The 11,859-nt window shown below is 35.3% G+C and overlaps 1 protein-coding gene across 1 annotated transcript; it reads left to right on the top strand.

Moving 5' to 3' along the window:
* The first annotated feature begins 6,175 nt into the window (after nt 1–6,175).
* On the top strand, nt 6,176–6,979 carry LOC129743465 (uncharacterized). The gene has a single exon (XM_055735501.1). The coding sequence runs from the start codon at nt 6,176–6,178 to the stop codon at nt 6,977–6,979; it is 804 nt and encodes a 267-aa protein (XP_055591476.1).
* The last annotated feature ends 4,880 nt before the right edge of the window (nt 6,980–11,859 follow it).

The following is an 11,859-nucleotide window of genomic DNA, read 5'->3' as shown; positions in this document are numbered from 1 at the left end:
GGTGGCTCAAACAGCTATCACTTGTTACCTTAGGAAAATTACTCAAGATAAGGGTCTTTTGGTTCAAAGTTCTCAAGCCCGAAACTGCCTTTTCTGAATAAATTGAAAAATATAGGAGAACTGAGGGTTCAAATCAGCAATAACTCCACTGTCTTATGCTTGTGGTGGCTCAAACAGCCGGTATTCGATGTCTTTGAAAAACTACACAAGATAGGTGTATTTATGTTCAAATTTTTCAAGTTAAACTTAACATTTTTAAGCATTATTTACAAAATATAGGGGAATTTTGGGTATAAAAAGGCATTCAATCTCTGTTCGTAAGCTTTTGTGGCGTTTGAATCTATGTCTTATCGATTTTCCGGAAATTTTCACTTGCTTAAAGTATTTGCTCATAGTTTTAACTTCGTGTTGAGTGGAAGATATTGGTTTCAAGGTTGATTCACTTTTTTGCTCATTGTGCGTTGATGTAATACAATCTTTTTTCCCTTTAAGTAGTCCTCAGCACAATATAGTTCGAAATAATTGACAACTGTGAAACAAACTGTCGTTCCTGATTATTTTCCTTAAGCGTAATTCTATCTTCCAATGTCCTAGAGAATCTAAAAAAAAGTCTCATCCGTCATTGAATTTCCCACGAAAAGTGGAAAACTTTTCAACCGTTTGTTCCAGCTAACATCTTCAGCATTTGGTCCGTCCGTGGGAAAAAACCACTTCTCAATCTTCTAGTCCAAACTCCGCCTGCATGCCAACCAACAAATCGGGAAATAAAAACGGATTCTAAGAAGTGGTCAATCTTTTCTTTGTTTGTCACAGGAAGAATAATCCAGCATTCGTGGAAGTTTCAAAGAAAAAGTTTGAGACGGTCAAAGATATAGTATTGATCTCATTCATTGTGTTTATTTTCGCTATTGAGTTTTCATTTGATCGACCTGATTGAAGGTTTGATATGAATATTTAAGAGTTTCGAATTGAGTACAAATTTTAAATCTTTGATCTTGTTATTTTTGGGAATTGTGCCAATTTTTCTGAGAAATTCTCACCATGGCAATCCAGAAATAGAAATTGGAACGAAAAAAAAAATTGATAAGTTACTTAAAATGCCGCAGGACGAAAGAATAAAAAGCTATTTTCTTGAGTGTGGAGATGCATAGTGGTAAAAATTTCAAGTAATTGGAAAGAATCTTCTTGAACATTTCAGTTCATTAAATATCCGACAAAAAACAATGTTGCTATTCGAAAGCTGTTATTTAATTTTTTCATTTGAAGAAAATTTCTGATTGATTAGAAGTTGTAGAAAGTGGTTTACCCACTGTCAACAATAAAAAAAACCCAAGACCATCAGGAAGAAAATCAAGAAATAAAAATGGCTGTTGAGCAGTTGTGAAAGATGGCGAAAATGAAACTGATGATCCGAGGAATATCCTTTCCACGGGATGATTCGTTTCGCGGTTTCAATTCAAACGGCTGGCGTTGCAGGGAATTAAATCAAGCCAAGCTCTGCCAGCAGCCATCATAGCTCATTGTTTTTCTTCCCAGCCCAGAAAAGTTTCCGGGAGACAGATGGCGCGCGATGATCTTTTGCGGAAAACTAACTGGAGAAAAAAGAATAAAAACAATAATGCTCGCTCATGGAGTAGCAAACCTAATCCCTGCGAATAAAAACACATTTGCAGCTGACGAAGTGATTTGGGAAATTGCACCGAGATGCTTCATGCTGCAAAGCGCAGGCAAGCAATCGAGTAAAGTGGAAAAGTTTTAGTGCCAATAGCAAGATGGACTCCAACCCACCAAGATGAAGTAATGATTATGTTTTGCTGTTTTTAATGTTCAATCAAGGGAAAACAAGCGAACTGAAGCGAATTGACTCTTGTTAGCAGCTCATGGAACTTAATCCTGCAGCTTCTTCCCAATCAACGTTGGTAGTTAGGAAAAGATTTAAAAGGCCATTTCAGTATAAACAAACAAAATGCAATATGTGAGTCTAGTTTTAAGCATGAACGGATTCTTTTTTATTCATTTTACACCAATATATCGTTGAAATGTTTCATGTTTAATAAAAAAAGAAACACCCAAAAATTCAATAATTCTCGAAAAACAACATTTCAGTGCTCAAATGACGTCAATCTTAACCCAAAAATGATATAGATTTATTCAATAAATTTGTATCTAGTAAAATTGAAAAAAAAAATACAAATTACCATTATAAATAAAAGCAATGTTACTTTGGCAAGTTGTTACATAGACTGTTAAAAAATAAGCAACATATGTCTCAAACGTCAACATTGCAATGCAATGCATTGTAGAGAATATCCCTGAATAGATGGAACAGTTGATAAATTGAGTTATCTTTCGAATTATTTTTCTGTTTTGAAATAATTCTTTAAGCATAAGAAGAGTTTATCATACATTTAAAACGCACATTAAAAAAAAAAAAAGAAATAACTAACAGACTGACAAACAGATTGGAATGAGCTTTATTGAAAAAACTTTATAGCATTCCAACTAACACAGAAAAAGCTACTAGACAACGTCAATTCCTTTGGATACCTTTTCACCGTACAACATATGGCTGAAACCATCCCTTCGATAAATGATGTACTTTTTATCTCAGTGTAACATCTTTTTAATTTTGAATTGTGTAAGCGTAGATTCAAATACGTGTTTAGCAGTTTTCCTTAGTTTTAAGTCAAACTCTGTACGGTTCGGTTATCTAACCAAAGATCAACTCCAATTTTCAGAAATCAGTCAATATAAAGGAACGTTAATATCTGGTGAAAAAAACAATCATTTGAGTGAGCGAAAGCAGGGGGAGGGATTGCGGGGGGAGGGGGGGTTAGTTGTAAATGAGTCTACAATATAAGTTGGACACTGCTCCTCCTTCCCCCATGAATTTCACTGAACAACATGTATTTAAAAAAAGAATACAAGAAGAATACAAGAAAACAAGAGATGAATAATGAAAACTTTATCAAAGTTTCTCTATATACTCATTTCAATATCCTTCTACACTAACCAGTGAATCTATAATATCCGAATAAATGTTGATAATTTGTTTTTAAAGTGTAGGTACATCTGGTATTATAAAAATTTCGCTTTAAGAGCTTTTTAAAGAATTTATCGTTATGAATGTTGATGAAAATGAGGAAAAATTTCAAGCCATATTCATTTTTTTCCTGAATTTCTAAATATTAGTGTTCTGATATTTTATAATTCATCGGAAGTATTTTACTTTTCACCGATAAGGCCCATAAACTAATTAACAAACATAACTAACGGGCATTAATTTCTTCATTGGGGTATTTTACTGAATCGTAATTAAGAAATTTAGTATGATTATTTTCGAATTGGAAAGCACAATACTTAAAATAAACAATCAAATATAAATTAAGTAGAAAAAAACCGATTTTATAAATCAGTTTCTGAATATGAAGCTTCTGGGACCTTATTTAATTTGATTTGTTCTTGAATTTAAAGTTATCATTCAAAATTTTCAATTTTAACTGTACTACAACAAATAAGTTATAGGAAAGTGATTAATCTTCTTTATTATTCATGTAGGTTGCTTCACATAATTCCTAATTTTTTAAATAATTTTAGATGAAAAAAAAATGAAATGAAGGGTTAATTCTGAATGTTAATACTTTTCTTCAGTGAAGAGTCTCGATCATTTGCAGTTGAAATTGCCGAACTTTCAGATTCAGAATATCAATCGTTAAGCTAAATTTTAACTTCAAATTTAAATATTATTGTGTAGGTGAGCTGAAAGCAGAATCCGTGACATAATTGCTGTAGATCTTAAAATGTGTGTTGGTTAAAAATTACTGAAAGATCTTCTGACTGTTTAGCATGATAGATGCCTTGTTGCCGAAAAAATAGTGGAATGATAAGAGGAGTTTTTTTATTTCAAAAGGAAAAATTGAAACCGAGAAAATCTGATTTTGAAAGATTATTGCGTCTCAAACTCAATTTTTATGTCAGATTTTTCTGCTAATTTTGGTGAAGTAACTAACCTACATGAACAACAAAAAATATGTAAAATCTTTTCACCCTTTATTTATTCAAAGATACAGATTAGAGGGAAGAATACCAAAAAAAATAACAAATAGCCGAAAAAAAAACAATACAGATTACGTCTAGATAATCTTTGTATTTTAAAAATTAGGAAAGATATTTACTTCTATTATTTTTTTCTCATGGTTCATTATTCACAGTCTTCATGAAAATTGATCATTAAGTTGAAACCTCTTAATCATTTTGATATTTTACACTTTTGCTAAAAGGTGCACACATTTTTTTCAATGAACCTTGTATTTTCAAAATTTATACCGGAAACAGGAGCTGATGAAAAATACAAATTTGCATTTAGTGCTCCTAAATAAATCGAAATCAGTTTTCAAATTCTTTGCACCTCGTAAAATGTGAATATTAATCCTTGTGTTATAGTTTTGAATGCAGATTTTGGGTTCTGGAGATGAATTTGAATTTTTATTGTCAACACCAATTCCTTCATATTGAAACAGCTTTTATAAAAGATTTTTTTGTTTCTTTTTGGATCTAAAAACTCATAGGAACGCTCTGTTTTTGGTTTATTGTTGCTGTAATCTCTTTAGAAGATTTTTTAAATTTCAACTCTCAATAAGAATATTTTATATTCAATTTTTGTTTGGCAGTACTTGTATTTTTGTCATGGTCATCCATAGTATGAATGTTTGATATGATAAATTTTAATCAGAATTAAATAAAATCAGATCTGTAATTTAAATTTTTGCTACAACACCGATCGCACAAGATCACCACCACTGAAGTCAGCGAAGCGATCACCATCACCGAGATCGGCGAAGTAATCACCACTACCGAAGCATCAGTGACGTCATTGATCGCCAAAGAACCGAGAACTTCAAACCGACGTAAAGGGTGACGTCATCACTGCCCAGCCAATAAGCCCCGTTCACCGAGCCCTAAATTAACCATCCCGGCGGTTAATTTCTCAACATTTTCCGCTTCTTTCAATGGAAATTGCATCAACTGGCTCTACTATATACACTGGATCGACTTACCCGGAATACACATCGAGTTTTGGCCCCCTCACTATCCGTGATTTCAAGGTCACGGTCACCACTATCACCAGGCGAAAGGTGTGAAAATCGTTATTTTCACGGTCAAGCTTAAGTTGAGCCTCCCGTACTCACCGCAACCGAAAGAGATTCCAGCCTGTCCCGTTCTTCAAAAGACACCACACGCCCGGATTAACGGCAATACGAACCACCGACGACTTTTTCCCGAACACGGTCACGTTCGGTCAGGTTAGTCCGACCCGTTTTGTAAACGACCGGCCGAAGCTGGAGCTTACTCAAAACTGAATCGTATCAATATCATCTTACGAACACAACTGTATGGTGCTCCGAACATATTGATTGAGTGTTGATGTTCGAAATCGGAAGGAAGTTTTTGTGAGCAAAGGGGCCCACAAATGCATTCTTCCGAGTATATTGCACTGGCCTGCATTAAAGAGTACAATGTTCAACACAATTTGGTACTCATGCAACTTTGAAATAATTCAGCGCAACTTATTTTTCGGTGAGGTTAGTAGAACCAAATAGTACACGTCCTGCCGAAGCTTTATTACAAGAGTAAATATTACAACTATTTTATCCTGCCAATCATCTCGTAAATCTGATCGAACTGAGTCCGAGCGAAAATAATAAAACCCGAGGCGCAATATTTGATCGAGCTATCCGAGGCGCAGTCATACTCCTACGCATATTGGAAGCAAACTATCGATTTTTGGAATTCCGTACCTGTAGAGGTGTGCAGCTTTAATTTCTTTAAAGTAAGTTAAGCTCTACAGAGTATATGTCCTTTGCCGAAGCTAGATTGAAATTGTAAACTACAAAAAAAATTGTATTCTCGCCCGCAACCCCACTTATCTGATTGATACCGAGTCCTGCAACAACCTTCACGCGTATTCAACCACGTTTTTCGAAGCGTAATACCAGCTATAAAATCATTTTGCGAATTACCGTTCAATTCTGGATTTGAAGGAGCTTTCCTGTAGAGGGGCACAGCTTTAAGTTAAGCTCTGCAGAGTATATGTTCCTTGCCGAAGCTTGAATAAGAATTGAATTCTAACGACGTGATTTTTTCTACCGTGAATCCTTGTGTGTAATCCGAAACCATGGCCACGACTGCCACCACGAGTTCGTCTTCGAGGAATCCACCACTCCAAAATCTCCAGACAAAGGTGAAGGCGTTGATGGAGATGTCAAAGTCCATAACCACTTTCGCGAGCACTCTGGGGGAAGTTTCTTCAGCCCAACAAATCCATGTTTGGCTGGAGAAGCTCAACGAATTGTGGGATCGAATCAACGACGTGCTGATTGAGGGTGAAATGCACGTGGAATATTCATCGAAGGAGGCCACTTGTCCGAATATACACCAGGACTTCACCACCAAATACTACAACGCGAAGGCATCCATGTTGGAACGCATAAAGGAGTTGGAGGTCAATAGCAGCGTTTTGCATTCCACCAGAATTATGGACTCATCGATTCAACCGACCATCGAGCATGTAAGGCTACCGCAGATCAAACTGCAAACGTTTGACGGCGACATCGACCAGTGGCTGAGCTTCCGAGACCTGTATCTATCCCTGATCCACACCAAGGCAGACCTACCGGAGGTTGAGAAGTTGCACTACCTGAAGGGCTGTCTCACCGGAGAGGCGAGGGCTCTCATCGATCCGTTGGCGCTCACAAGAGCAAATTATCCGGTAGCTTGGGACATCTTAATGGCCAGGTACAACGACAGCAAGGTTTTAAAGCGCAGGCAGATTGGGAACCTGTTCAAACTAGCCAAGGTGACTAAGGAGTCGGCCGTTGATATCCAGACACTACTGGAAGAGTTCGAACGCGTCGTGCAGACCCTGGACCAGTTAGTCAAACCAGAGGAGTACAAGGACCTGCTGTCGTTATGCTGTTGAAATGCTGTGCTCCAGGTTGGACCCAACAACTCGTCGTGCATGGGAAGAACATAGCGCTAATCAAGAGCAGGACAAGGTAGCAGATCTTACTCAGTTCCTCCAAACTCGCGTGAAGATCCTAGCATCGCTCCCGCCTAAGGCGCACGAAAATAAGCCGGAAGTTTTTCAATAGCAGAAGAAAAACAACGCTCCCAGAACGAGTCACAGCGCAACCCAGATGATGGCCGGAGGTTGCATCGCTTATCCAGAATCCCATTTGCTGTATACATGCCCTACATTCCTGAGGTTGAGCGCTTCCGCTCGAGACAAGCTGCTGCGACAAAATTCCCTGTGCAGAAACTGTTTTCGGTGTGGCCACCAAGCTTCGGATTACAGATCGAACCAGGTTTGTCGCAGATGCAGAGGGAAACACCATACCCTAGTCTGCTTTCGAGACGATGGCGGAAACACCAATAATCGCGTCACCGCGCCTGATCTCCATAAACATAACACAGAATAAGCCAACTAGCTTTTGAAAGTTTAATTATGGTTTTATTACTGATCATATTTACTGGTCACTCAATTTCGTTGGTTGGATAATTTTTCCAGCAGTACGCAATATCGATTCCAGAGTGCGCATCGATCGCTTTCGATGAAATGCTATGCCTGTTGGAAAGTGCCTTTCATGGAGAAATATTTTTTCGATTTCGATTATTCGATCAGGTAAGTTAAAAAAAAAGTTTCCTACAGGAAATTTTTTGTCCAATTTTGCAAGATTCGCAATACCGACGATAGGTGGCAAAATTAGATAGGAAATTATCGAATTTTTTTTCTAAGTGTCGTGTCAGTATGATCAGTTGTTTTATTATGGCATTTCATATGTAGATAGTTTTAAGACTGTTTTATTAAAATCATGTAAAATGCTTCGATTCCTAATTCAACCATTTGTTTTCAGGCAGTTCTGAAAACGCTAATAAAACCCTTAATAAATATTTTGGTTGCTTAGCAAGAGTTTTGAATGCTCTATTAAAACTCCAACAAATCTTAACAAAGAAGTTTGTTCCAAGGTTTTTTCGCATGTTCTTTAAAGGCACGCAGTGCTTGACTTTAAAACCGTAATAAAATAAGGTGACAGTTTTGGATCAATTTTTGATAACTGTGTTGGTTCTGAGTTAAATGCAGCCCCGTGCGAAGGACCCGTCCATGGGGGGGGGTTTCGATTTTCAAATTTAGCTGAAAACAGTGTCCGGAACAAAAAGCTAATCCGCTAATCGCTAATTAGTCCGCTAACTTTCGATTAGCGAATTCATTTTCTCGCTATATTTTTCTTCAGCTAGCGGATAAGAAAGTTCCGCTAATTTTTAGTTCCGCTAACTGAAAAACGCTACCTCTTTGAAGTGTTAATTTGGCCATATAGATCATAAATTCGGCATCATTCAGATTTAAAATTTTGAATCCGATAAGGTATTTAAATTTTTGTTAAAGATTGATTTCAGAAGCTATTCGATCTCGATTTTGATTGGAATCATAGGAATAAGAGTCTTTTTGAATTGTCTTCATTTGAATTTATGTCTTATGCATAAGCCTTCTTCGAATATAAAAGAGATGAAAAAGTTGTGAAAAATTGAGATTTCCAGAACAAAATAAGTCAATAAATTAATCAATGTTTTGAGCATTGTTGTCAAAAAAGATGAAAAACTATTTCGGACAAAACAAAACATCTAACTAAAGAGAATCTTTGCATTGACTGATGTAAAAAAAATTAAGGAACGGGTGAATATTTTGAAAAATTTGATTCATTTTTTTCCTTTTACTTTCTACCAAATACTCTAACTAAAACTATAAGTGGACTGACGCAACTGATATGGACAGAAATATTACAAAATAAGTTCGATAACTTCAACGCAACATATAGCGGTTTTAATTAGCGATCGCTAACTTTGACCGAGATAGCGATCTTATTAGCGCCGCTAACATTTCAGTTAGCGATGCCGAACACTGGCTAAAAATAATAGCAATGCCAAAAATTAACAATACAAAATGAAAGGAATTTCTAACACCGTTTTTCACTCATGATTATCACACAAACTAAAAATAAATTGGACTGATAAAAAAAAACAAAATTTCCAAATACCAGAATGAAAGTTTCAAATTTTCGGTAAGTCATTAATAATTTTTTTTTCTTCAAAATTATGTTCTTTATTCTGAACTGGAAATTTGTTTCAAAAGAACTTCTAAGCTAATTTAAAATAAACGTTTCCAAAACAAATATCAAAATAAATAAATATCCAATCAGGTAAAAAACTAACCATGATTTGGTTATAGAACAATTTCAATTATACTTACAAGGAAATGTTAGGAAATGGGTAATTTCATGAATGATCAATGAAAACTGATAAAAATTGAAAGATAAGGAGTTCCAAGTTACAACAAATATTGTAAGAACAAAGCAAAAACAAAGTTTTGAAATTACTGTAGAAAGGGTAAAAAAAACTTGATTGCATTTTACACATTTGTTGAAACCTGCAAAAAGATTACAAGTTTTCTTAAAAATATCTAAAATTCAGTTTAGTTTAAAACTTCTTAGAAATTTGATAAATGAAAAATAGTTTTAAAAAAAACATAAAACTTCTATAACTTTTTTCGCAGAACTCAAAAATACTTGAATATTTACGGAAAGTTGATAATTCATTTAAAACTTTTATTTTTGAATGATAGGTTTTTTATTTGAGTTTTCGTATAAACAATGCAGAAATTTCTCAAATACTTATTACTTATTTTGAAGTCATTTTAATAACTTGCTGATAGAAATATTGCATATTCAGATTCAAGGTACCCAAATTAGTCTAATTTACCAATTCATTGCACCTCTGGAAAATGTAAATTTTGTGACTTTGTGTAAATTATGTGTTGTGTTGAGCATTTAGAGCATTTCTGATTTATTTTAAAAATTTCTGATTTATTTTCAAATACATTTAAACATCAAGTAATTTTCTGTTACTTCGGTGAAAATTTTACTTGGAAAAAATCTTCATGGGGGGGGGGGTTAAACTCCTTAAACCCCCCCCCGTTCGCACGGCCTTGGTTAAATGGAAATATGAAAAATATTTTAAAAACTTCAAATCAACGGATGTGGTATGAATATCTCTGTAATATGAGTATTGAATGAAAGGGTTTAAGAAGTAGGAGAAAAAAAAGTTGTTGGTTTCGCCATCATTGATCCTAGATTACGGCTTCTGTTTTTTTTCAATGCTTTAAATGACTGAAAATCTCATGAAACTTCCACAGTATGAATATATAAACAGCTTGACAGCAAATTCTGAATTGAGAAAATAATTGTAATTATTTTTAAATAATATTCTTTAAATCAACCAACAGTGAATCCTTCTCAAATTGGTTCGACAGAATCACCAACACATCCACCAAATTTGATCTCAATCGACACAAGTTCTTTATGGTTTAAATTTGAATATTTCAAATTGAATTTTGTAAGGAAAATCATGAAAAATTTTTGTTGCTTATGTCAAAAGCATAATAATAATTAAATTCAAGATTTTCTTACAAGATTCAGTCATTTTTAATTTGGAAGCTACTCAGTCGAACGGCGTGAAAACTTTAAAGTAATGTTTCTAAGCTTTCAAAGCCAGATTTCTTTGAAAACTGATTTGAGATACTTCAAGTCGTCAATTCGATTCTATTTTCGAAATTTCGAAAAATAGTTTATTCTAGGAAAATAAATTGAAAACGCTCAGAAATAATTATTTCAATTTTAAAACATATTTTTACCGCATATCAAGTTCTGCTTTCCGTTGCTGCCCCAACATTCGCACGAGAGACGTCAAACAAAATTGTGCTCGTTGCTTCACATTGCCAATTACTAAAACAAGTCAAAAGTCAACATTTTCCGATACACTGTCTCTTCGGCTGTCCAGGGATGAAAACAATCTACGAAGGTGACAGCTGTCGATCGAAATGCCAATTAAGGTTTTCTGGAGGGCTCGCAAAATTTCGTTCGTCGTTCGGGGTTTGCGATGTCTCAGACTTTCTGCCAACCGAAGAGAGGCAAAACAAAAACCATGAATACTTTTGACAAAAACTGTCGCCTTGAGCAATCAATGTGTCAAAAACAAAATTTCGATGGATTAGCATTGCTTACACCGGATGTCAGGCTGTTTTCGGGCCAAAAAAGACATGATAATACTGAAGTGGAAAACAAATTTGTCTATGTTTGCTTTAAAATTCATGAACAAAATCAACATTCTGCAGAAAGTTTCGAAATAATCCATATTAAGATTTTTTTTTCCCCGGGCAAAGTAAAAGCACTCTCTAAAAGTAAGACACTCACAATTCCATTCCTGACCCTCGTACGTTCTTAGCGAGTCCCTAAAACCTGGCTCCTCTTCATTGTCATCGAAAGTAAAATTGAACGATAAACTTTCATCCCGGCGACAGGGACAAATAAAACCTTTTCCGAAAAACTCCTTACCTTCACACTCTCATCTCTACATGGCAAACGCTCATTCACACGGAACTTTCGTCTAAGAATTCACTTGCCGTCTGGCTTTATTAAAGTAGATTTTGCAATTTACATGAAATATCAATTAGAACCTGCTAGCTGCTTCAAACTGTTTGCATTTGTTCTTATGCAGAAAATTGGTATGTATCTTCGGGTGTTGGGGCTTTGATTTCTTCTTGGAAGTTGGAAACTGTTCTTGGCTGCGGCGTCCTTTGAGCAGAACTTTGAAGTGGCACGAAACTTTCATTCACTATCTACATTATGCTGTCGCGTGTGGCGTTGCAAACGAGGTTCAATTAGAGCGATGATGAGCGATAATTGGAAAGCACGAAATGCTTTTAATTTTAATAACAAAAATTTAGGCAGAAAAAAGTTGTTATACATA

Source organism: Uranotaenia lowii, chromosome 2, assembly GCF_029784155.1.
Source record: "Uranotaenia lowii strain MFRU-FL chromosome 2, ASM2978415v1, whole genome shotgun sequence".
Classification (NCBI taxonomy): Eukaryota; Metazoa; Arthropoda; class Insecta; order Diptera; family Culicidae; genus Uranotaenia; species Uranotaenia lowii.
This window is presented reverse-complemented; position numbering and strand designations above follow the sequence as displayed.